This window comes from Galeopterus variegatus, unplaced genomic scaffold (assembly GCF_000696425.1).
Source record: "Galeopterus variegatus unplaced genomic scaffold, G_variegatus-3.0.2 Scaffold313, whole genome shotgun sequence".
NCBI lineage: Eukaryota > Metazoa > Chordata > Mammalia > Dermoptera > Cynocephalidae > Galeopterus > Galeopterus variegatus.
This window is the reverse complement of record NW_007726424.1, coordinates 426,639-454,436: the sequence shown is the minus strand read 5'-3', so window position 1 is coordinate 454,436 and position 27,798 is coordinate 426,639. Positions and strand designations below refer to the sequence as shown.

Genomic DNA, 27,798 nt, shown 5'->3' with positions numbered 1-27,798 from the left:
CCCTCCAAGTAACTCCATCTGAAGGGCACAGCTGTGGCTTCTGCCGGCTCCTGCTCCATGTACTCAGCAGTTTCAGCATTAAAGCGGGCATGGCCCGAAACACAGAGCAGTTTTTTCTTTCTGTCATCATGGTTTCTCCCACTTTCATTAACCCTGTAGGTCTCTCCTCATCTTCCCCTGAGCTCCAGCAGCCTCAACTTGGCTGATGTTACATTTTTATAGTTGTAAATTGGTTGATTTGTGAGAAAGAGTGACGCTGGGGACCGTCTATTCTGCCTTCTTGACTGGAACTCAAGAAGCATGTGTACTGAATCTCATTGTCCAGCTAAAATTGAACTCTAGAGCTGTTATTCTGCCCTGGGAGTTACAAATAATGACTACCAGTGAAAAAAGAAAGCCACCAAGAAATTGAACAAAACAAGACACAACCACTGTACAACTGAATTTCTTTGAATGGAGATATATTAGTGTGACCTGTATAAATTAAGAGATTCAAAGCAAAGTAAATATACTGTAAAACATACACATGAAGATGGTGACTTGGATGGAAATCTGCCAGTGCTACAAAAATACATATAAACAAAGCAATTTTCTTCCTTTGATAAATTTACAAAGTATAAAATTAAGAGTATTTACATAATTTTATAGTAGACATGTGAAAAATATACCATGATAGAACAATATCATTCCAAAGTCTTAAACATAAATCTGTGAAATAAAAATATTCTTCATACAATGTATGAACTTATCAGTAACTTTCTGGGTGTAAAGTTGTTCTTTAAGTGACAGTCAGATGAGGATCCCTCTGAATTAGGTTTTGATTAGAATTTCGTTTCAAGTGGTATCTGGAAGACAGAAAGTTCTTGTTTTAAAATATTTGTTAAGTTCTGACCCTTTCAATAATCATATTTTAGGATCTAGAATTTACCAGAGTCATCAACAAATTTTGTTTTGAATTTTAATGATGAAATGCCTTTCACTCCTACTTGTTTAACACAGATCTACATGTTGTAATATGTGTGTTTTTCAACAGCCTAATTTAACTTAATCAAAATAATGATACAATGTGTTATAGCAATATATTTCTTCATATTTGTTTCAGGGGCCACACAAGCTCCAAGGGCTATGTGTGCTGGTCAGGCACATTCGGCTTTCACTCCAGTCACCAATGGTAGCCTGTTTTCAATTGCTGATTTATCTGTCTTCCTCTAAGCAAGGCAAGGAGCTGGTGTTGAATGTTTCTTTTTTTAATGTGGGGAAGCCAAGGTCCAACATGGTGCTGACTACATTCCGTCAGACAAGTAGTTCTAAAGCTTAGATCAGACATCAGGTTTACATGCTGTTCCTATGCTTTATCCCCTAATACTTAGAGACAATTTTGAATCCAACTACTGAGGAGAGGGTTTCTGGTATGAGGCTTTCCTTATAGGGTACTCAGGAAAGGTGCTAGACTTGGGTTTCCCTGGAATCCAGCACTGGGAAACAGAATCATTCTGGGAAACAATCATGGTAGTCATCTAACCTCTCCTCTTACCTCAGTTCTATCTAGTTCTCTGGAATGTCTTTTTCATCTGACCTTTGCTACCTGATAGCACTCTTGATAATGGTCAAGGGTTATCCTATGCCATACATTTCTTCTTCATTTCTAATCTAAATTCCTTTTTGCTGTTCTTAGACCATTCTTCAACAAGTGAAATGCCACCAGCCACCTCCCATACTTGAAAACAATCATTAGAGTCTTTGTCAGGACCCTCAATCTATTAGTTTTCCACCAAGATATAGAGGTCGTGTACTATAGTGCACAGAACACAGGTCTTGTCATCAGACAGATCTTAATTCAGATCCTGATGCTGTCACTTGGTGTGTAATCTTAAGCAAATTAGTTAAGCTTTTGGAGCCTGTTTCCTAATTTCCTCATTTGTAAAATGAAGATATTTTCTTTGTATATTGTTATAATGAATGTAATGCACCTATCACATTCCTCACCTACAGCAGAAACCTGTTTTGGTTTGTGATTCTGCCTTTCCCAAACTACAGACATTGTCTTAAAGGATTGAATGTTGTAGACGTGAGTGTTCTAGAATGAAATGGAACTATCCCGTTAAATGATGAATTGAATTGGCAACTCATTCTAGTAAGGAAGGAAAGAACAACTTTCATTGCTGAGCTAGGCACTGTGCTAGCAACTTCCTGTGTACCTGGAGGTCGGGAGATGTGTATTAGCTTCTCAGCTCCATCACTAATTCATCTGTAAATGGAAACAGCAATACCTTCCCTGCCTCAAGGATTACTACAGGACCAGAATAAGATCATGGCTGTAAGTATTTTGAAAAATAAAAATATATGCTCAATATTGCATTAATAGAGATCTGCTACCACTATTTTCCATCCTTTTTTGTACTGATCTGAGTTTATTTTCCTCAAAATTCCTTATGAGATTGGTTGGCATTGCTTCAGTTTTCTAGGAATGAGGCACAGAGGCTTAAGCAAGTGCTGGACTTTCTGCAGCACGCTGGAAGAGGCCTCACTACTTTTAAGGTTTATTTGCTGTGATGTCTACATAAAGATAAACCTGTTGAAGAGCCTTACCAGACATTCCCGATTACGTAAACTTCCATTTGTGTTTATGGTAAAATCATATTTTATTTCTTTTTCCTGAGGAAGAGAGAATGGCAATATGGATTAGGGACAAATTTTTTTTTAATGTTTAAAAATAAAGGGAATTTTAGTGTTGACGGTTGGTTACACAAATGTGAAAGTCATCAAAGAGCCATACCTGACTGGAATTAAACTTTGAAGTATTGTAATCCTTCTTCATCAAAATATGCAAAACAGCATCATGAATTGTTAAGAAAAACATTGAGTCCTTGATTTCATCATCAAAAAACTCACACTGAGCAAGCTTCTCAATGAAATCATCTGAAGAAAGAAAAGATGCAATAACACTTAGGAAGAAATAATTGTTTGGCCATATGTTTCCCCTTGAGGCTGGTAATTTAAACTTCCATTTGCAAATGTACGTTTCAATGATGTTTGGCTGTTTGTGGGTTGCAATGGTACGATTCTGGTGTATCATTAGTACATTGTCTTCTGGAACTAAAGCACACCTTTCTAATAAAAAAATATATTTAATGCCCTAATGTAAAAAGGAAGAAAGAAAACATATAAATGAGAAAAACTTGAGTAATTCCTAGAAGAAAATTAATCCATTTTCATTTAGGCAGGAGCCTAATGAGTTAATCTCCATACTTAATGATTGGAACATCAAGTGTGACCTGTTATTAAAAATGGGATTTTTCAAAATAGAGCATGTGCTTATGGACCAGCGATATGCTGTGGTTCTTGATTACTTAACTGTAGCCCATTTTTCTGAAGCTGATGGATTTTATCAGAAAACATCTTCCTTAGCATTCCACATTACCTCTCCAATCATTGAGAAATCCCATTCTTGTAGGCACTAACCAACAATGCTTGCACAGATCACTCAACCAAATATTACCTCATGTCTACTATGTGCAAAGCTCTGGCTGAGTAATAAGAAGGATCAAAAGATAAATTAGACCTGAATCTTGCCCTCAAGGAAGATAGAACATTTATCCATGAGTATAACTGTAGTACTGAAAGGAAAAGTATTGTACAATAATGAGGGCAAGGAGCAATCTAATTTTCTCCTTCATTGTTTTCTTTGTTTTTAAAATAATGCCCAGTACATTAGTAGGTCTTCACATTTTATTGTTCAATAAATAGGAGAGGTATAAATCATATACTATGGAAATTCTAAGACAGGAGGTAAAGATCGTTTGCTCTTGGTGGGCATCTGTGAAAACTTAACTGAGCTGATAACATTTAAAATTGCCTAGAATTTGGAGAAGGGCAGGGGAAGAGAAGGTACAGAAGCACACAGGCGGGAAATTCTGTTCACAGGCAAGCTGTCAACATAGACAGGACCTACCAGTGACCAAGGGAGAGAGAGAGGGGAGGGCATTGTGGTCAGTGGAACCTGGGATGGTAAGAAATGTGATGATCTCAGTTAAACACTGAGAGGGATGCCAGGCGGTAGAGGCAGCAGGAACAGACATTTTCAAAAAGATCTGGGATGATGGGGCGGAGTAAAATAATTTAGTAGATTAAGGGGTTGCTGGGATCAAGAGAATATCTTTAATTATAAGGAAGCCTTGAAACTAGAATATATATATCTATAGATTTTAGGGATAGGAGCCAGTAGAGAGGGAGAAATTAAAGATGCCAATTTCATGCCTCTCTGAGGACCTGTCTACCAGTTGTCCTCTCTCCCTAAAATGCTGTCCCTTAAGATACTGTCAAGGATGACTCCCTCACTTCATTCCAGGGTCTGCTTAAGTGTCACATGACTGGACATCCCTGATCGCCAGTCTAAAATAGCACCTTTGCTGTCGCTCTCTGTCTCTCAACCCTGTTTTTTTCTTCACACCACTTATCACTACCTGAAATATGTTTTTATTTGCTTATTATGTGGCTTTCCTATGAAACTATAAGCTTCATGAGGGTAGGGGCTTGTCAAACTGCTGCGTACCCAGCACCCAGAACAGCACCTGACAAACAGGTGCTCAGTAAGTCTTTATTGAATGTCTGTTGTGTCCTAAGAAGTAGGCAAGGAACAGGGCATAAGAAGATAAACAAGACAAATACCTGCCCTGGAAGAGATTATATAATCTAATGGGGACACACACACAACTACAGAATAATGTGATATGTGTATATTCTGCAGATGCACACAGTCTGAAGACTCAGTGCTCTGCCTGGGGAAACAAGGAAGTTTTCACAGTTATTGGAGGAAAAATTCTTGAAGGAATTTTCTAGTCAGAAAATGGGATGGAAGAGCATTCTCAGGATGGACAAGGACACTCCTTAGAAAGTTCTTCTAGAAAGGCCTAGGTGAGAAACGATAAGGGTCTGGATTAAGGCTGTGGAAATGGAGAGGAAGGGACTGATTCAGGAGGAAATATTTATGGGATCTGGTGGCTCACTGACTGTACAGGGAAGGAGAGAAAGAGAAATGAAAGATGGTTCTGGGGTTTCCACTTTTGGCAACTGGTAGAGATTCAGTAACTGAGATAGGAAAGAAGAAGTAGTTTTGGGAGGGAGGGTCATCTATTTAGTTTGGAATGTGTGTATCTGAGGTGCCTGGGGGACATCTAGACAGTTGACTACATGGGTCTGCAGCTCAGAAGAAAGGTCTGGGCTGGAGGCATAGTTTGGGGATCCATTAACAGGCAGATATACTTGAAGTCATAAGCATGTGGGAGATTGACTAGAAAGAGTCCATGGAATTAGAGCTATAGAATTTAAGGTTGAAGCTTGAAGACCAACTGTTAAGGGGTGGGAGAGAAGCCAATGTCAGAAATTGAGGAGCTGTTAGAGAGGTAGGAGGTGAATCAGAAGAAAGGTCTTGCAGGAGTCAATTGGGGAGAGAGTTTCAAAGACAAATGCTAAAGAAATGGCCAAATGCTAAAGTAAACTCCAGCTGAAGGAGGCTGAGACAGAGGCAATTAATCTGACAATCCGGACATCATTGATAATCTTGGCAAGGACAGCCTCATCAGCAAGGTGAAGCAGAAACCAAGTTGTTATGGGCTGAGGAATGCATGAAGGGGAAGAAGAGAGACTGAAAACAAGGCTACTTTTTCAGAAAGTTTAGAATAAAAGATGGCTAACATATTTACCTCTTTGCTGCCTGTTAAATTAGGGTTTAACACATAAAATTCATTTAATTGCACATCAACACAACTAAATGTAAAGATGCTGTTTCTATAGGGATTTCTATTGGCTCAGTTACAAGTTAGGCTTCCTTCTTGATGATCACATAAATACCCGTTCTTTGGAGAGGCTGTATAGATTGAGAGTTGGCAATGAGCCTTAACATAAAATAAAAATAAAACAACTTACCATCAGTTCCAACAATATACACATCTACCTTGATCCTGATAAATTCTTGAAACATCTGTTAAAAAGAAAGTACGTCTTCCTTAGGAAAGAGTTTTACTTGTCAGAAACATAAAACTACGGTAATTATATCTTACAGGTGATTATTGCTTTCAGAACCTCTTACATTTTGCAAAGAGATAACAGTATAAAGAGATATTAAAGTTATGGGCCGGCCCGGTGGCGCACTGGAGAGTGCGCCGCTTGGGAGTGTGGTGGCGCTCCCGACGAGGGTTCAGATCCCATGTGGAGACCGGTTCCTGCTCACTGGCTGAGCACGGTGTGGACGCAACACCAAGGGTTGCGATCCCGTTGCCGGTCCCCGGTACGGGCGCGACACCGAGGGTTGCGATCCCGTTACCAGTCAGTAAAAAAGAAAAAAAAAAAGAAAAAAAAAAAGAGAGAGATATTAAAGTTAAAAATAAGTCTCCATGACAGAAAGAAATAAACTCAAAGGAAAGTGCCCTCCTCTTTAGTAAGAAATTCCAAATGATCATTATTGTAGGAAGTATTATGGGAAAATGTTCTGCTTCAAACTCACAAGATCAACTCTGATTTAATTTTAAAATGGTAACTTATATGTGATGATCTTGACCAGAGCTTTCTATCAACATAAAAGTAAAAAAACAAAAACAAAAATACAAAAAGCAAAAAAAGCCCTGTGGCCCATAAGTTGTTCATTATTCCTGTTCACAGTTACTAGATGTTTCTAGTATCAACAAATCTTCATCCATTTTCCTGGTCTCTAGGCTAAGAACAAATACCAGTAGTGATATGAGTAACAGCTATAAGGTAGGAAAAGTAGCTTATACTGTTGATCAGGTTATTAATATCATCACCATCATCAATAAACACTTTTATAACCTCTGGTAGGCACTGAACTAAGAATTATGGCTTTAAAGAAACCTAAGTCAGAGTCCCTGTCTTTTGTGCTATACTGCTAGGATCAAAGTAAATGCTGCAGATGTGTGTGTATTGTTTTTCTCCTAAGCTAAAGTTAACAAACAAACAAAAGCCAAGAAAGAAAAGAAAAAGCAAGCAGTCTTGAGAGTTTTGTGATGTTACAAATTTTTTTTTAAGTTTGAAGGAAACTAAATTGATTCCATTTTCTTATTTTGTGACCAGTTCACTCATACTTAATAGATCTTTTCTTAGGTCAGCACTTTCCTAGGCAGATTTCTGTGAAAATCCAAGAAAAAGGGAGGGAAATATAAAGTTTCTTAAATTTTCTTTATGTGTTTCTTATGCATTTCTGTTAGAAACTGATTTGTTTTAGAAATGCTAACAAAAGTATGGAAACAAAATGGACTGCAACCTGATTGTTTCAATCCTTATTTTAAATGATGTTTGTTTTATATATCTATTTTTTAGATGTATTTTTAGATAGCCAAGTGAAATTTCACCCGTTTATAATGGATGAGAATAAAAACAAAAGGATCCACTATTCCACTTTTTCCCAGGACCTTTCCACATATTCTCTGATTTCAAGATAATTTAGATACAATGCCCACAAGGCTTTAAAAGCACTACAGAATTGAAATTCGATAAGAGTGTGAGCATAGTTGTCAGCAGGTTCAGCAGACATTAGAATTGTAGGTTTGATTGCCTTAAAAATTATATGCAGTCTCCTGGGAAGTGCACTTTTAAAGAATCCACTGAACACTTCCCACCTTCCTCCCCACATTATTCCATGGAATATTCTAAGGTTATAATTTACTTGTAATTAAGTGTAGTTATCTGAAGGAGTATCCTCCCACAAATACAATTTTTTTTTACCTTTAGTTACTGATTGGTTGTTTCCATTAAGAAAAAAGAAATTACCTTTTTGAGACCAGACATTGAAGAAACATCAAGAAAGGACACTGCTGAAAAATCGAGAATGAGGCTGTGCAGGCTGATTTTGGGGACTACAATGTTGAAAGGAAGATCAGCATTCCAGTCTATCTGGAAGGGCAGATCTGTAGTGTTGACCGGCTGATCCAGTTCTTCTATCTGATTGTTGTCCACCTCTTCCTCAGAATCTCTTATGCTATCAACGGTACATATGAATCCTTTCTGCAGGAAAAGATAACAAGCATGTTAACCCTGACCAAGAAAAACACTGTGGATGTTAAGGATAACCAGTGAGTTTCTGAAAGTTGAGTCAAACAATGGGATTATGGACCCTTGTCTTTGGTATTTTTCCCAGGAGAAAATTTTAAGGAGCCTCTCAAAGATGTCATTTAAAAATATGACATTAATTGACACAAGAAATACCTTGTTTATCTGGCAGTTTATTTAAAGAATTGGAACTAACACCTTGAATTATATTTTTACTAAGCTTTTAGCTATAATGCACAGAACTGTGGTCTAGAAACTTACTGGTGTCACTTGTAGCAGGCCTTCCTTCTGCAGTTTTCGGATTTTCTTCAAAGCTTTGTTGCGTTTGCGTAGAATTCGAAGTGGACTAAAGCCAATCTGAAAATACCATTGCTGTGTTACAAGAGTACTGAATATTCTGCTATTTATGTAGCATAATTATAACTTCAGCTGGTATGGGTTGAGGAATTGGGACACATAATAAAGACATTTGTAGTAAAATTTAAAAGTGGTCTAAACAACATCAGCAACAACACTGTGTCAGACCTATGGTCTGCTCAGCCTGTATGCAGTTATCAACATTCAGAAACCTCTGTACAGCCCAGGATTTATGCAAAAATTATTCACAAATGGATCTAAACCCTCTTTGAATCTGTTTATATTTTGGGCCTACACAACTCTTAGGGAATTTTATTTTATTTTCTATTTGTTGAGTATGGGTGGCACCTAATTAGTATTCTTCTTCTATGTGATTTTTATTCTATTAAAATTTATATGATTATATTTTATAATATGTATTATAACATGATTTTATTTTTAATTTTAGTATTAGATTTGGGGCTAACTTTTATTTCACTCTTTTCAACACAAATGTGTTCCTATTGCTGCAATACTTAGCTCCAGAGTAATAAGAAAGGAGGATCAAATTATGTAATAAAAAAATCCTTGACAAAAAATGTCAAGGAAAGACATTACAATGGAAAGATAATAGATTAAATGAAAAGGGCAGTATAGAAAGTCATGTATACAGTATAGTCCCATTTTTGTAAAAAAAAAAAAAGTAGTTAGGTAGAAAAATATCTGATGCAAACTAAAAATAATAGTGAGGGCTTAAGCAGAAGGTCGATGCAAGGTGCGGAGTAGACCAAAAGGCATGTCTCAAGATTGAGTACTGAATTGTTTTTTAACCTTAAAGACTGCTTCCTCATCATCTTCTCCCTAGTTTACCAGGGACACCAGTATTTACTGCTAGTGTTAAATATTCATTTACAACTGCTATCCTGAATCTCTTCAATGATGTGGTCAAATATTAAATGCTCCCTTGTTGTTTCTGAAGTTGATGCCCAAAGAAAATCTGTACGATAATATCTATTAAAAACCAGCAGCCCCAAACCTTGTGGAAATCTTTTTGCTTTACAGCAGAATTTGATAAAATGATTCTATGTTGGATCTCATCCAAAAGGCTTATTTCCCAACATATTAATGGACTGCTTGTGAGGTAGTTTCACCCGTTCTGGGACTTGAGACACAAAAACACTGAAAACCCAGCCTCAGTACATGTAAAGTCAATGACCTTCTTGTTAAAAAAACAAATATTTCATTCCCAGAAATTCAGTAGAATTAAAAAAAAAAAAAGTTAAATAACCCCAAACCTTACAGCGTTGATAACTTTCTGCTTAAAGAAATTAATGTTTGCAAAGTAGATGGGCGATGGACATCTGAAAATTTTCACTCCTTCCGGCTCATACATCTGTAAGGCAGAGAAGAAATATTAGATGGTGCCCATTAGATTCATATTAATATCATTTAGCAAGTCAAAGGAAAAATCTCCCTTACGTCAGGATAATCTTTTCTATTCTTATAGATGTTGCTCCTTCCGACATTAGCCAGTGTGCTGCATTTTGGACTGTAGGGAAAAACAACACCAAGTAAATCATTTATTCATGTTTGTTAGCTCTAAAAGGCTAACTGATTATTTTTCTAGCATACCAAAGCAGGCTCACCTTTAAAAAAATTTTTTTTTTCCTTTTTGTCTTTTTTCGTGACCGGCAACGGATCGCAACCCTCAGTGTCGCGCCCGTACCGGACCGGGACCGGCAATGGGATCGCAACCCTCATTGTTGCTCCCGCATCTCGCTCAGCCAGTGAGCGGCCGGTCTGTATGTGGGATCTGAACCCTTGGCGGGAGCGCCGTAGCGCTTCCCAAGCGGCGCACTGTAGCAGTGCGCCACCGGGCCGGTCCACCTTTTAAAATTTTAAAGGTTGAGGAATCATCATGCCATTAGAGGCCCTGGAGGGCAAACACCTTGTTTTACTTATTTTTGTGTCCTCCCACAGCTCCTAAAACAGTGTCTCCCATCTGCCACTTTAGTTTCCAGAGCACTTCCATATACATTTACCATTCTGATTCTGAATATCACAGTTATTCAGCGAGGTAAGGCAGTTATGACTTGTATGGATGAGGACATAGGAGAAGCATAATAACTTGGCAACGACCAATCAGTTTGACTCTATTCCCCAGTAAAGAATCGAATGAAAATATAAATAAATAAAAGAGTGTAGGAGCATTTTGATAATGGTATGTTCTATCAGTCAGGGATTAACTTTAACAACTTCTGTTCTCGAGCTCCTTAGTTCCCAAGGAGCCTTATTTCTCCATCATACCATGTAATCCAGCACAGACTGGGTGACCACATGGTAGTCATATTATATGGCAGAGATTTAAAAATCAAAGACACTTGGACTTGATGACTATTAAGAATCAAAAATCCTGAGCGGCTTTTGTGGAATTTTTGGATGAGAGGGGCCAGCTCCATGCTTTTAAGGTGGGAGTACAATCTAACAACCTGTGAAGGGGAGAGCCCTCCATTAGACACGGAGAATCTCACACTCTTCTCAGTAACACATTCCCATGTTTAACACATCTAAGGCAAAGACAATAAACCCACTCAGAGTAGAATTACTTCTAGTTTACAGCTGGACAAATAGACTCAGAAGCTTTATGATTTCTTTGAACTGGCATCAAAGCAAGGAGCATATCAACAGCAGGTCTTCTGCCTGGGCTGACACTCTAAAGCTGGGCCATTCTCTTGCCTTTCAGGCCTTGATGTGAGCAACCTGAAGAAGGATATAGTGGCCAATCCTGATAGATATGCATGCCTCTCAACCAAACTACTTTTCTCTTAACCAGTGACAAGTCCTGCCAGGATGCTCAGTGCAATGAACACTCACAATTGGGTCCTCCACACGATGGTCAGGAGCTCAAACGCCACACTAGCTGCCAGGCCTAACGCGAGTCCCAGGACAATGGTCAAGGTGAAGGTCATGATCCAAACTAACTGTAAAAAGAAAGCAACATATAGAAACAATTTACTTTGATTAAAGAACAGTGCCTTAGTCCTAAGCTATGGAAAAAGCACAAACATCTAGGGCCCAAGGCAGAGGTTGGAAGTTGTCATCTTGGGCCAAGGGAGCAAAGTGCACACAAGACACCTGTCTCAAGAGGTCATTTCTGCTGGCCCACATGTTGGGCCACAGAAGCACAAGAAAATACAAGAAGATCCAAAGAGAGTGTATCCATTTCTAATCCCATCCCTGGACCAGTTAAGGAAATGGGATCGAGTCTGTCATAGCGACAATCCCAGAACCAGCTGCTGTTCATTAAAATTAATCCATTAACCGGTAGAACGAATCTCTTACTTTTGGTCTGTTATTTAATTAAAGGCTACTATCTCTACAAGAATTTTAGCATGCCAAAGGGTATTAAAATACCCCCCAATTATCTATCAGAACCAAAAGTAAACCAAGTGTAGCTTATTACTTTATGCTCTATAAGTATACCATAGGGTATGTTAAGCATTTTTACACCACAGACTTTGACCCTGATAACATTATGGACTCTGCTTCTCTTAGTGGGGAATGTTGAGAGCAAGGGAGAGCTTTTCCAAAATAGAAAATATTTCCAAAAGGAATGATGAGAATTTAAGTTCTTCACAGATTTTTTTCTGGAAACCAACACATTACGTAATGAAGAACAGAAGAAATGCATACCCTAAAGTTCAGAGTTTCTGTGGCATTTGGGATGACTGCAAGAACTTTTAGAATAGATCTAAGGAAGTTCTGCACTAGCGTTTCACGGAGCATTTCCTGCTTGCAAGTAGCCCATGCTTTTAAATTAAAATCCCAGAGAATGATCATTAGAGTATGCAATTTAGATAGTAAATAAAACAAACTAAGGTTATTTTGAACAGATATATAGAAACAAAATTTCACTTAATTTACAATATAAATATGCATTTTTACATCAGCATTAAAAGCCCATCCTTTTTTTATCTCTTTCAAATACCATTGCCTCTACTTACACAATCATATTTATCCTTTCGCCATAATCTGCCTATTTCAGTAAACTGCATCAGCATTCCCTTTAAGTTTCCAAGGGCTAAAGCCGACAGGACAGACTGTAAAAAACATAAACACCAGATGTACTTTAAGTTAATCAAATAAACCACATAGAAGCTAAGGTGAAGGCTGGAGATAAGTGAATCTTTTAAAGGGCCTCAAAGCATGTAAAGGGATTTACCCTTTTCTGGTGTGCAATGCCATGCAAGACACACCAGACTGGGACTCTGACATGGCCCCAAGCATGGCTTTGTCCCCACCACAGTTGCAAGGGATGAACTTCTCTTTGTAATTATGTCATAAGTGATCTGATGGCACTTAGCCAGCACCTTGGGATAGAGAAAGGCAGATCTTAAGACCTATGGCACTGGAATAACTTCTTCACAAGCAAACACAGTCTAACGTGTGTCTGTTTATTGGAGTCTAGGAGACAGAGGTTGCTCTCTGTAAAAAAAAAAAAAATAGCTTGGGGAGCTTGAGGTCCTGGAATGAGAATTCAAACCTTTGATGATGACCAGGAATCATGCCATTTTGTAAGAGAAGGCTAAAGATCACAAAAAGTTAGCAATGACTTGAGGCAAACTGGGACAGTAGGACCCATATCTGTCTTGTTCCTGCTATTTTTCCAGAATCTACTATGGTAAATGCTTGTAGGAGGGGCTTAATAATTATTTAATGAATGAGTGAATGAGCTAATGAATTAGTATTTCCCAAGTCAGTACTAACCACCCTGAACACGGCCTCTTTTGAAGAGATGTTGACACCACTGAATGGCAGATTCACTGAGTGCTCCGGGCTATAAACTCAGCCCTGCTACAGCAACGCTTCAGGCTTCTGATTCTTCACATGCCAGAATGCAATCACTTGTCTTGCCAGAATTGTGATAGTTAGGGTGAAAAATGCTAAATAACTAAGTATACACTCTTCTTTATTTGAATTTTAACACAATGATAAAAACATTTCCTTCCCCTCTCCCCATTCCAGCTGTTCTATTCTGAAGGGAGTATGAAATTTGTATACTGACTGCTTTCATACCATGAAAGCACAGTGTACAAAGAAAAACCAAACAGTTTTTATTTTCATATCTTGGAGACCGTTTAACTGATCTAGATAATTTTAATTTTCACAAGAAACTTCTATAATTTAATATCTAAGCAGTTAATTTTACTCACTGTGAGAACAGAGGTCATTGTTTAGCAGAAATATGGTCTTTAGTGAATTTAAAAAGGAAATAGCACATAAATAAATGAGCGTTAAAAAAATGGTGAAAACGGAATAAAGTTTGTAATCTACTTAACAGTACTGTACAAATGTTTTGTAATGTACTGGTTTTGATAATGTACTGCAGCTGTAGAAGTTTCCATTGTGGCAGCTGGGTGAAGGGTTCATAGGACTCTCTACAATAAGCTTCCCCCTTTTGCAGGACTTTAGTATGAGTATAAAATATATCAAGTGCCACTTTTTAGAACAGACTTTTTTTTTTCATTAGGCATTACTTCCCATCTGGTAGGTACACCATGGAAAAACAATTTGAAATAATTTGTAATGGAATACATACACAAAAGAGTACTTTTTAAAATTAAGATTACAGAGTATTGAGAAATCATAGAAAGGAAAAAAGGATAATTTTACTAGAAACGTGGTATCCAAACTTGCATTTGATATAAAGGATTAAATACATATAAGATGCTTAGAACTCTGCTGATGCTTAGTAAGCACTCAACAAATATTCATTATCAGCTATTATTGTGAGTTATTTTGCCTTTGTATAATAAAAAGAACCAAAGTAGCTATTCAGGTGAAACAAAGATTCCTGACACAATGGTCTAAAGATAATTTATTGCATGGATCCTTTCTAGGAGGGACTTCGACTAACATCCTGAAAAACGATATTCTTGAATGTGGTTTATTTGGGAGAGAGAGGATTTTAAAAGGTAATTGTTTGTTTGTCATCTCCAACTTGATGTGGGCAAAGTAGAACCCAAGTTTATACCTGGGAAGAAGTACAGTAGGGCAGAATTCTTCTTTGTGTTGGGATGAGTGTGTGCGCAGGTATTTTTGTTGAGATATGTATTCTTCCATTTTTTTAGTGTTGATTTTTTGACTCATTTCATGCCATTCATTTTGAAATCAGTAGTTTAGTGTATGGAGAACACATATTTTTGGCAAGCAGTACTCTGCACTGCTTTAAGACAGATTTGGCCTGTAAGGCTCTCTGGGATGACCACACTGGAAGTCCAGAAACTTGGGACCAAATTCACATTTCTGCTACCAACCAACAAGAAAAAAAAGCATAGATAACAAACAATAGACACTGGTGGGCTGTATCATGTCTCTATGTCCTGTATAGTCAGAAGTGCAATAGAATGTCTGTAGAATAATAATTGCAATAGTCATGTTAACAATAATGACTATCACTTATCAAATACTTTTTATATGCGAGGCCCAGGGCTAAATACTTCATGTGCATTATCTCATTTAGTTTTGGCAGCAACTCTGTGTGGTGGGTATTATTCCCCTCCTTATTTAATAAATGGGGAATTGAAGTTAAGAGAGGTTAAGAAATTTGCTCCAATGCACACAGATAATAAGTGGAAGAGCCAGGATTTGAAGTAGTGTACAATTCTCCAGAGACAGTGCTCCACCTACCACCTTCAAATCATATAAAAATCACAAACAACAATGTATTCACCATTGTCTGGTTCCCTAGAGATCCTGTGTTTTTCAGAGTCTGAAGTTATTTTTAAAATCCGGGTGCTGTAGCAGGTTAGAAAGCATTAAACTAAACACTCAAAATTACAGACAGAGGAGCAGGGGGGTAAAGATGCGAGGTCTGTGTCTGGCTGTTCCGTCCATTCCTGCGATCTGACAGTGTTGGTCTTGCAGTCAAAACAAATCTCTAGGAGCTGCTGGGCATATTCCTAAGAACAGGTGTGTGGCTGGTAGCACCGTTCTCTGAGTTAGATAGGGGGCCGGATTACATCAGCCTTTAAGAAAATATTCACTTTGATCAGTCCATGTTGAAGCTGTAGTGCCAGGGTGCCTTCCTGTCTAAACATTAATTATATTTGGGGTACGCACATGCAAAGAGTAAGTAGAATAGATAAGGTAGTTTGGGCATCTGCATTCCTCACATTCATAAAATGCTGCTAGGGAAAATAAATATTTTTGGCTAATGGAGCATTGTCTAAGAAGAGTACTGGAGAGTTTGTAGTTACTTCAGTTTTCTTAGTTTGTGCTTTCAGAGTTTAAGAACCAGAAGTGAGAGATGTTATCCACAGAGAGAGGCGTGTTACCTTCTGCAGGGGCTCCAGAAGAAATCCAATGCCAACTATGACAATCAGCACAATGACAGCAGAGATAATCCCAGCAATCTGTGAAGATAAAAAAATTTCCAGCTCGAACACGACTTTCTCCCTGGCTTGGATTGCCCAGTTACTAATGCTAGGATGACCCTTGCCGCAAAGATCTCCAAATACCTGTGTTTTGCCTCCTGTGCTCTCCTGAATTGCTGATCTGGAGAGGGCGGTGCTCCCGGAAAATCCTCCGAATGATCCACATAGTATATTACCCAATCCCAAGGCTATTAACTCCTGACAGGAGAACAAGGAGGGATCTTTTTTAGAAGTGGTACTATTGATATTATGTGGACAAAATATTTTGTAAAGTTGCCTAATCAGACCCAGCATAAGGTGTATGCTTACCTGATTGCCATCAATCTTATAATCATGTTTGAGGGAATAGAAACGGGCAACTGAAAAGGCCACTGCAAAGCCAACAATTGCAATGCTGAAGCTATCTCCTATGGTGTCTTGAAGAATTTGCACATCAGGTGTAGTAGGAGGCTGGAATCTAAAATTGAAATTAGGCAAGTTTGAATGTCACCAATTTGCTTAGAAACTCATGTAATTTTTGAGCAAATCAATTAATGAATGCAATCTAGGCTGGGTAGTGCCTCACTTCAGAGCACGGCTTACAAGAATTTAGCTCCACTGAAAACTTCGGAATCTGCTATCTTATCATTGAAAAGCAATGCTCCCTGAATTTGATAAAAACATTGTAAATCCAGTCCAATGATTGTGGTAAGTTTGATATGATTTTGCCAGTATAACCACATTATAATGTACACTTACATCCCTAAAGCTTCATGCTGAACTTCTTAGATTCCACTTATATTGTTACACTGGGTTTCAAGCATCACCCACAATGCCTCTGATAGTTATCCATGGATGAAGGCTCTTTGAATAAACACAATTCTGAGACAAGGAAAGCAAAAAAGTCTTCTTTCCATTGATAACAATAACTTTTCAACCCCCTGGCAAAGAGATGGGCCTTGGACTCTGCCCTGCACTCCATAGAATGCTGGAGCCAACCATGGCCCTGCTGGAGAGTGATTTCAGCTGAAGTGATATAATATCAGATAAACTATTAACTCAGAGGGGACACTTCTGTGCTTATGCCTCATACACTTAGAGCAGTTAAATCATACTTACTAACTGTATTATAAGAAGTATACATACCTCGAACTCAGCATTTATTTACTAAAATGCTTAGCTCCTACAAACATCTGTTTCTGACCTAAAAATTTTTGGAAGTGTATTAATTGGATCCAGTCCACTCTTTCGGAATTGCTGTTTTGTTCTATGTTTTGCGAATATCTATGGTAAAATAGGTAAAATGGTAATTATACATTCCAGCATAATTATGAAGTACTATTATCCCATACTGTGCTACCACCATAAGTTGGAAAATTAGCTTGGAATGTTTCGTTTTTTATTTTATTTTATTTTATTTTATTTTTTTCCTTTTTGTCTTTTTTCGTGTCCGGCAACGGATCGCAACCCTCAGTGTCGCGCCCGTACCGGACCGGGACCGGCCACGGGATCGCAACCCTCAGTGTCGCACCCGCACCTTGCTCAGCCAGTGAGCGGGAACCAGTCTGTATGTGGGATCCGAACCCTCGGCGGGAGCGCCGCCACACTCCCAAGCGGCGCACTGTAGCAGTGCGCCACCGGGCCGGCCCGGAATGTTTCGTTTTTTAATAACCAGGACCCTACTGTTATTCTTTTGTCCTGGACTTTGGACACCATAGAGCAGTGTGATGAAGATTTACAGTCTAAAGGCATGGGTTCATTTCCCAGTTATGCCATTTACCCTCCTTGAGCCAGGGTTTCTTCATTTGTAAAGTGAGGATAATAAGACTTATTCTCTATTCTTCGTAGTTTTGTGGGAGGGTCAAATAAAATAATAAAGGCAAATACTATTTACACACTGTAAAATACAAAGTGCCGGTTAGCTATTATTGTAGGATCTCTCTGAATCTGAATATATCCTTTATGCTTCGTTTACTATTTCAATGAGCACCTGCTTTCAGACAAGTTATTGCATTTAGTGTGTGAGACTTCACAAAATAACTATTAAGGTGGCATACTCATTAATAGCAGATTAGCAATAATTAATAATCATTTGCTTACAATTATATTCTATTTGTGATGAACAGAAATTTAAAAAGCCCAGTCAGTCGCCACCCAGAAAAAATTGGAATTTAAAGAGCATGTCAAGTGGCTAGTACTTAACTGAGGTGCTAAATTAGTAATAGTAGTAACGTAGTTTGAACATGGATATAGGCCAGGCACTTACACATGTCACATGTATTAACTCACTTAATCCTTAGAAGAATCCTATGTGATAGGTATTATTTTTTAGCCCTATTTTTACAGCCAAGGACATTGAGGCACAGAGTTTGGTGATTTCCCCAAGGTCAAGAAGTGAACCAGAAGTAAATCTCAGGCACTCCGCCTCTAGAGCACCTGAGCTTACCTACTAGTTACACTGCCTCTCTGTGGAGTGTAATGGTTAATAAATGTGAGTTACCCCCTTCCCCCACAAAACACACCTTGTGGAGGGAGGTCCACTAACATTTAAAATATATTTACTAAATAAGGTCTCTAAGATTGTAACTCAGTGATCTTAACTTTACTTTTTATTTTCAAAACTCTCCCAACAAGGTCCTCTTTGATTTTCTATTTATTTCCTTATTTATCTTTCTATTTGGTTTATGTCTCCCAAGACAAATAAAGTGTAATGACTTGAAAGTTCCAGGGTGAAGGGAAACCTTAGAAATAGTCCTTCAGCCTAATTTCTACTTAAAAACTTTAAAAATTCAAAGTGATGTTTGAGTTTCATTAAGTGTAACACATGAAGATCTGGTAATAATTGTTTTTGCCTTAAAAATATACATATATTTACTTTTAAAAGAATTTGGCTATTTTTAAGTCAACGATACATATAAATGCTGATTTCTGGAATTCTCAAATACTTGGGAAGCATGGGGAAGGAGAGAGGTCTTTTTTAAAAAAACAGGAAAACTTTCCTTGGTAAGTTGGAGGAAACTAATGCTATGGTCAGAGGGCAGAAAGAGGAAAGAGAGTACAAAACTGGATCTCCCTTTTCAACCCACTAAATGTAGTGGAATAAAATTTCAAATTCTTTGGCTGGTCCGGTGGCGCACTGCTACAGTGCACCGCTTGGGAGCGCAGCGGCGCTCCTGCCGAGGGTTCGGATCCCACATACAGACCGGTTCCCGCTCACTGGCTGAGCGAGGTGCGGGCGCAACACTGAGGGTTGCGATCCCGTTATTGGTCCCGATCCGGTACAGGCGTGACACGGAGGGTTGCGATCCATTGCCGGTCACGAAAAAAGACAAAAAGGAAAAAAAAAATTTCAAATTCTTTGTACAAACTGGGCTTCTCATCCTTTTGCAATGGTAAAAGTCACTCTGGCCTTACTTTGAATTTGATCATGAGAAAGGACAGCGTGTGCCTATCTGGATTGTTCAAGCAGTGTGCCGGTATTCCTTCAGTGTCTCTTTTGAACTTTCAGAACTTAGCTCCAGTAACCTCAAACAAAGCACCACATGTTGTTTGTAGTAATTTATGAACAAGGAAAGCTGGTTTCAGTCGTTGCTTCTTTATGAGAAGAAGTAGTTTGTTTTGCCAATTTTTCAACTTTCACTACTTTGCTAACTTTTACTTTCATGTGAGTCCCTGCTGGTCTGGTTTGTGAGTTCTTCCACAGGAGAAACTTTCTGATAGTAAGAACTGTGGACCCTGGCTTTCTTTGTGGCTCCTTCCTAGAAGAGGAGTAGCGAGCCTTCCTCACGGATGCGGGGTGCAGGGAGGATTCTGACAACGGTTGATGCATTTCAGATTGTATGTCTCCTGTAACCACCGCATGCTCTGTTTAGTGCTTGGAGATGGCATTATAGAAGATGCACTTACCCAGTTGGCATACTCCCAACCACAGACACATTAAACCTGTTCTGGAAGTCAAAGCCATAGGACAGGCCTGTTGCGATCACAGTCTGCAAAGTTGCAAATTGCCCAAGTTAGAAATGTGAGATGATTGCTTTGAAAAAAAAAAATACTATTGCCTGGACCCACCCCTAGACCTGTTTAATAAGAATCTCCAGCCCAGGCTCTGTTACATTCTAAAAAGTCATGAGGCAATTCTAACGTGACATCAGGGTTGAGAGCCACAGCTCTAATTCAGATGGGTCTATTGCCAAGTCTTCTTAGAGGCCTTGCTCTCTGCACCCTCTTTGTCTTACATGGATGGAATAAGCCCAAAATAATAAGAGGAAGCTATTAAATTCTGGGTGAAGAGCAAATCTTACTAAATATTACACCAAGAAACTACAGAAATGGCACATGCCCCACTAAAACGTCCTGCTCTACGGGTGGTGAAGGGCTTTCAACATAAAAACACTAGACTAACTATGAAGAAAAGTCTTAAGATGATCAGTTACCACGATGAATTCGATTGGGATAGGCACTGGAAGTTTGGCTTTGAAGTGGTCATTTATTTCTTTAAACACAGATACAATAACTATAACAATCAAAGATGTCACAAGGTCTGCAATATTAGTCTTCTGTATTTGTGAGAATACGGAAATTAGTACCTGCATTATAAAAACAAACAAGCAAAACACATCAAAGTTCTATATTAGTTTATAATTTGTATCCAACACTTATCTCCAAATACAAAAATAAACATTGAAGTGAAAGGACTGACATACATTGATAGCAATTCTTTGTTCTGCTTGTGTTAACAATGACTGTGAAATTACAGAGACTAGCATGGAGACATGAGAAAGGTAAGTTAGCACAGTATAGGCAAAACACTAGTTTAGGAATGCTTCTGGCATTTTTGCTGGGAATCTCTTTGGCTAGTGTCAAATTTTGTTGGATACTTTTCACATTTTTACAACTGGTCTCTTCTGCCCCTAGATGCCTCTTTGGACATCATTTTTTTGTTGTTGTTGTTTGTTTGTTTGTTTCATAGTTATCACTACTGTTCTGTCCAGGGAATAACTCCTAATCCCTGATAGTTTTTCTTAGCATGTCTCTCCTTAATTTCTGGCCTTTTTAAAGTTCAGACCTCTCATTTCATAGCTGACCCTCAGTGTCACTTTTGGAAAATAATTTCCTAGCTAACTGTGCACAGTGCCTAGTTCTACTTCTTGAAGCCATCTTGGTTCCATACCCACGAGCCCAAAGTGGATCCTAAATTACTCTTAGTACACTCTGCTTTAGGAGTAGCTCCAGAGGGGAGTGAGAGAGTGTTGGTTCCGATTTGGAGCAGTTTCTGTTTCAGACTCCCAAAGACTGTTTTGATAGAAGTACCAACAACACTATCTGTTCCACCTTGCATCTTCTGGAGGAGGGAAGAATATCTACATATTGGACAAGTTCCTTTTGCTTTATAAACAGGAATGCATAAAAGACTCAAGAACTTCAAATCTAAAAGAATGAGACCTGCTTTTAAAGAAATAGGAAGACATCATAACTCTAGCAAAATTCTTTCAAAATAAGATTTTGAGAATTTTTTTTAAAAAAGATGATCAGGGGCCGACCCCATAGCTCACTCGGGAGAGTGCGGCGCTGGGAGCATCGCGGCCATGGGTTCGGATCCTATATAGGGATGGCCAGTGCGCTCACTGGCTGAGCGTGGTGCGGGCGACACCAAGCCAAGGGTTGCAATCCCCTTACTGGTCACAAAAAAGTGAAAAAAAAAAAAAAGATGATCAGTCAGGGGATCTTAACCCTTGACTTGGTGTGGTCAGCACCACACTCTCCCAAGTGAACCACAGGCCGGCCCTTGAGAAAAATTTTAAAACCCAGAACAAAAGAGTAAAGCTTTGAATAATATACTTTGATTTTTTTTTCTTTTGGAAATACTTAGAGTAAAATCCAAGACAAGTGTTACATAATCTCTGCTGTTCACATTAGCTGTATGGTAGATGTGGTTGATTTTCAGTGTTGTTCTCTTTGCCACTAACTTTTTCTTAATGTGAATAAATTTCACAATTCATTAGTTTCTTAGAAGTTGTAGGTGAGCCCCATGGCAAAGGCATGAAGGGGAAGTTTTCCAAGAAACGTAATAGTGAGTTTGATATATTTCAATATTTTTTAAGTGAAAGAAGTACTTACTTTGAAAAATGAAAATGGATCAGTATATGACGGGACTGTCAGCTGAAGAAGGAATTTGAGTTGAGAAATCAAAACATGAACAGCGGCAGCAGTGGTGAAGCCACTGATTAGGGGCTCAGATAGGTATATCACTACAAATCCGACCCGCAGAGCTCCCAAGGCAAGCTGGAAAGAGAAAGATGAGAGCTTTGTTAAGTGTAGACTAGGAGTACACCTCAGCAAACTAAAGGACCGGCAACTGAAATGATTCAAAATGTAAAGGCTCAGCCTGCATGTATATGCCTTGAAGAAGCAGATGTCCCTGCCTCCTAGAACACATTCCATCCAGGGCTTCTCCCTCTCCTTCCCTCCTACTGCACCTCCCAGGTTGAAAGCTACAGAGTGTTTAAATAGGATGTAAGTCTAGCATGCTCCCAAGAAGTAACAGGCTTATTCCCTCTCCCTGACCCACCCCTTTATTTTTAGGTGCAGTGTCTTTAGAAGACTCACCCATTCACCTTTAAGTAGCATCTCATCTAGCATTAGCTCTCATAAATTCGCTGATGTGACTTTAAGTTTCACTTTCTAGCTGCTGTAGCATGCATGGGCTAGTGTCCATTCATATTCCCTCAAACAAGTTGCTCAACTTGCTTAAGAAATACATAATGGTGTACTAGACATCAGAAGTGCTCAGTTTTAGCTGGGGGATAAAGGAAGTTAATCTCCCCATATCCCTGCCCCAAAGCATCAGTGATCAGTGTTTTGCAATAAAGTGAATTGGATGGATTCTACTTCCCTTGGATACTTGGTCTGCCTTTCCACTAATGTCTCTAGAGTGTAGCCAGAGCGGTGGGTGCACAAAGTCAGTTGGCTTCCATTTCTGTACTAGGTTCAGAAATATATTAGAAACAACTGACCATGTTGTCAATAGGATCCACAGTTATATTCCAGTAGAAATTGACTTTTTCTTTCTTTAAGAAATGGTCTTAACCAATAATATCACTAACCATAAAATTACGCAACATCTTGAAAATTCCACGACATTTTCACTATACCGCCATGGTATACCACATATCCCTAATAGGATATGTCTTGGGATTGACACTTTAGGCCCCACCATAATCCTCTTCAGCTTTACCAAAATCTTTTAAATGGACAGTTCACAGTACAAAGCCCCCATCCCTTCCAACAATATTATAGTCACTGAGTAATTATAAAAAAAATTCCAAAGCCACCAGGGTCACTATTACTTGCCTATAGTTGTTCACTTCCTAGGTATTTATTGAATTAAACATTCCACTCCTTGCCACTTATGCCTCCCTGTTCCCATTTTTCCTTTTATCTAGACCCACATTCACTTATTTTGCAATGTGGATCTGTTCTTGCTCTACCTCTGGTTGTAGCAAATGACCTTCTTAAATTATTTCCTGTGGGCCACCAAAAGAGGGATACAAACCAAAGGCAAGATGAGGAGAGGTAAGCAGAAGGGGAAAAACCCCTGAAAGATGTGTGCCAGTAAAGATAAGCAGATTGGGGCAGACTGATTCCATGAGAAAGTGCTCACCTGTATGATTCCAGAAAGGACTGTAATTGTTGTAGCTGCCAACACTGCCTTCGTATCATCATCAATCACTGAGGTATCATTAGACAGTTGCATAGAATTTGTATTGGCAGTTGACACTATTCTTGAAACTACTGCTCCCAACATTGCGCTCAGAACTGGAAATGGACCTAATTAACAGAGGGTGAATTATGTCACTATGTGCCTTCCTAAAGCATAACTGTCTTTCAACCATAGTGTAGCAGATAAAAAGACTGCCATCTGTAGCACTGTCCTCCTTCCCAAACTCCAGTCCTTATTCTTACAGGAAACTATGACTCTTCTGGATTGTGCTTAATTTGGAATTGATACAATATGTGTCTAATAGATTTCATAAAGAAAAAGAAATGTGAGCATTAATCAACCCAGTAACTGACTTACCTACAGATATGTGTCTAGAAGTGCCCAAGAAGAAGTATACTATGATTGGGAAAAAGGCTGCATACAACCCATAGCCTGCGGGGATGTTGACCAGCAGAGCAAACGATAAACCTGTAAACACACAAGCAGCAAGGTCCTTACTTTGTGCAAGAGGAACCATAGAAGCTCACATTAGCTTCTTCTGGTGTTTAAGATTAGACCTTAAAATAACTCAAAATGTATCAAGTATGTAAATGTAAGAACTAAAACTATAAAACTCTTAGAAGAAAACATAGGTATGAATTTTGTGACCTTGGACTACCCAATGATTTCTTAGAGATAACACTGACAGCATAAGCAACCAAAGAAAAAACAGATAAATTGGAGTTCATCGAAATTAAAAATGTGTACTGCAAAGGATACTACCAAGAAAGTGAAATGACAACCTACAGAATGGAAGAGATTATTTGCAAACTGCCAGATAAGGGTCTAGTATCCAGAATATATAAATAACTCATGTGACTCCACAACAAAAAGACAACCAATCAAAAGATGGGCAAAGAATTTGAATAGACATTTTCTCCAAAGATATACAAAAGGCCAGTATGCACTCAAAAAGATACTCAGCATAATTAGTCACTAGAGAAATGCAAATCAAACCATAATGAAATGCCACTTCCTACCCACTAGGATACATAAAACAAAAAGACGGGCAATAACAAGTGCTAGGGATGTGGAGAAATCTGAACCCTCATATGTTGCTATTGGGAATGGAAAATGGTGCAGCTACCTTAGAAAATGATTTGGCACTTCCACAAATGATTAAACATAGAGTTACCGTATGACCCATCAATTACACTCTTAGGTATATACCCAAGAAAATTGAAACATATGTTCACACAAAAACTTGTACACAAATGTTCATAATAGCATTATTCATAACAGTCTCAAAATGGAAAACAACTCAACTGTCCGTCAAATGATGAAAGGATAAACAGAATGTGGTATATCCATACAACAGAATATTATTTGTCCATAGAATGGAATGAAGTACCGACACATGCTACAACATGGATGGACCTTGAAAACATTATGCTAAGTGAAAGAAACCAGACACAAAGTGCTACATATTGTACATTTCTGGAGCTCCTATGCTGGTAACTAGGATGCTACATATGTCCATTTATATGAAATATTCAGAAAAAGCAAATCCATAGAGACAGAAAGTCATTGCTCAGGGATAGGTGAAGGAGGGAATGTGAAGTGACTGTTAACAAGTAAGGAATATTTGAGGGGTGGTGGTGGTGAAAATGTTCTGGTATTAAATAGTGGTGATAGATGCACAACCAAGTGAATATCCTAATAACCACTGAATTACACATATTAAAAGGGTGAATTTTATAAAATATGAATTATATCTTAAAAAAAAGTTACCTTGCAATACAGCCACTATCCCTGTGCTGATACCAGAACAGATGTCACTGAGCAGCCATCTCCTTAGCTTGTATGCTGGTAACCAAGATGCTATGGGGAACAAAGAGAAGGCAATTCTCTTGGCCTTCTGTGTGGAACAGCTGAAAACATGAAAGCCACAGGTCAGTCCATTAATATCACATTTTAAGTTTAGCATCTAATCGTTGGTGGAAAATTGGCAAAGATCACAATATATTAAAGATTAAACTAGCAATTTTACTCCCACTAGCATTCACCTCTTTTCCCATATCAACTGCTCCCTGGTCACCACCAGAGGATTTTATTTTTTTAAAAGTGACTGCTTTTCTTTAGTCATAGTAGAACTTATTTGTCATCCTCAGCTTGAACTGCGTGACATTTCAGTTGAGAATTTGCCTCTGCCCCCACGTGTTAGTTGTCTGATTTGGAAAGACTGTGCTGATAGCTGAGATGATGTTCATTTTAGACACTACCTTTCCAACTCTGGCAGGGAGTAGGAGGTTTGGAGACCAAAGATGAAAGGACTCTGTAAGCTATGAACTAGAGCCAGAAAAGAGAGCTTGAAAGCTAGAAAATGTAGAAGAAATTGCTTCATTTACTCCCAATGCCAGCACCTTAAAAAATATCTTACCTACAACACACTTTGAGATGATCCAGAAATGTCTTATGATGTCTGTATTTCTTCTTATGTTCTTCCCCAAAAGCACTGGAAGAATACACTTGCCTGGCCACCACATACTGATTCCCGATGGGCTCGATCATTTTGCTTTCTCTGGTGGCTGTGACAAGTGGAAGGACTTTGGGACTGTGTGGTGAACGCTTCTTCTTGCCTTTAGCAGGTTAAAATGCCTGAAACCAAACATAACTTGCTTCTTAAATAACTCAGAGATAATGTGATGCAATTTACAGATGAGTGAGCTCCGAACTGAATGTTACCACCTTTTGAGATCAAAAGAAGCAAGATTAAGGGACCTAGATTGTGTTTTGCGACAGTGATACCACTTTTTACTCCAATGAGCTGGACATGGTTCCTTTGGATAAGTAAACAAGAGCTTTTTAAAAAAATTTTTAAAAAGATTGCCAGAAAGCAATAATAATTGACTCGGTTTACTAATCAGTGAGTCCATGTTTTACTAGCAAAGTGAGATCTTGTCAGTTTTCTTTTCCCTAGAAATGTCTCCAAAGTTATGGCATCAGAGTACTGGAACAGATTATATTTAAAATTTATTTATTGCCCCTAACTCCAGTCAAGGCTGTTCCAATTTACCCATCAGAATTTTTATAATACCTTATAAAGTATTTTTAATTTGTGAAATTCAAAGATATTGTCCATGGCACAAACTATTAACTAGGTTACTTAGTTATGAGTCATAAGCTCTTTTTTAAGGAAAATCTTGGTGGTAACCTCTTTGAGCCTTTTCTGTATAATTGGGATAATGATACTTAAGTTTCAAGGTGATCGTGGAGATTAAACGTGAAGCATCTAGTATTGTGCCCAGGACACCATAAGTCTTCACTAAATGATAGTTATTTTAACTATTAGTATTTTCTGTGCAAGATGTTTAAATTTTTCATTCTTCTCTCAATTATGTTTCTGTTATACTTAAAGGACCAATTTTATGAAACTTTTAATGCACATTACCAAGTTAGCCCTCACGATTTTTGAGGCACTTACTATTATTACTATTATCTTCTTCTTCTTTTTCTTCTCTTCTTAAAATGATAAGATGATCACACACACTCCTGACTCCAGCCAAAATCTAAGTACGTTTTCTCAGGTCATACAGCTAGTAGAGTGTCAAAAATGGGACTTCCGTTTCCAGATTTCTTGGCTATTTCTTCTATTACATGCAGCTTCCTTATTGTCCAATATAAATATAATTGAAGAACATTCCAACTAACTTACCGTTTTCCCTCCTAGTCTTGTTTCTGTATTACTACCATAATGCCCAAGTTTTGTTCCTTAACTTCAATCACAGTGATGAATTAAATTATCTCAGTAGATTGTAAATTGTTACATGGTGCACTCTCATACCTCAAGGGATTTCCAGCATGTTTGCAGAACTCGATTTATAACCAGGAATCAGATGCTGACCTCAGCTCCTGGCCTCGCGTGATCTCTCTTTGACCACCCATTTCTCTCATCCATCCCATTCCCTAGCCTCTTCTAGCGTCCTCTCTCCGGCCACAGTACAGTGCTTCTGCTCCACCCTCTGGCCTGACCCCCCTGGATGTGAGTCCCTTTTAACTTGGCTATGACTTTTAGGTGCCCCTTTGCTATTCTCTTGGAGACTCCTCACCCCTCCACTCCCAAGCTGCTTATCTTCCCTCCTGTCTTTTGTCTCTGTTCCTCTTACGTCTCCTCACCTGCTGTTGCAAGTGTCAGACCCCACTAACTATACACTACTTCCCATTATCAGAAGAACTTGCTACAAAGTGGAGTTGGCCTGCTCATAGCTATGCATAGCATGGATTTTT

The 27,798-nt window shown here is 38.5% G+C and overlaps 1 protein-coding gene across 1 annotated transcript; it reads right to left on the bottom strand.

Moving 5' to 3' along the window:
* Positions 1 to 821: 821 nt before the first annotated feature.
* Positions 822 to 26,082, bottom strand: SLC26A3 (solute carrier family 26 (anion exchanger), member 3). Its single transcript, XM_008567366.1, is given in 20 exon segments — positions 822 to 862; positions 2,595 to 2,655; positions 2,777 to 2,919; positions 5,926 to 5,980; positions 7,783 to 8,016; positions 8,323 to 8,418; positions 9,698 to 9,790; positions 9,877 to 9,946; positions 11,272 to 11,378; positions 12,402 to 12,497; positions 15,735 to 15,812; positions 15,918 to 16,031; positions 16,143 to 16,290; positions 19,719 to 19,801; positions 20,246 to 20,398; positions 21,930 to 22,094; positions 23,473 to 23,639; positions 23,890 to 24,000; positions 25,303 to 25,442; positions 25,952 to 26,082. Coding segments are annotated over 20 exon segments (2,286 nt in total).
* Between the last annotated feature and the right edge of the window lie 1,716 nt (positions 26,083 to 27,798).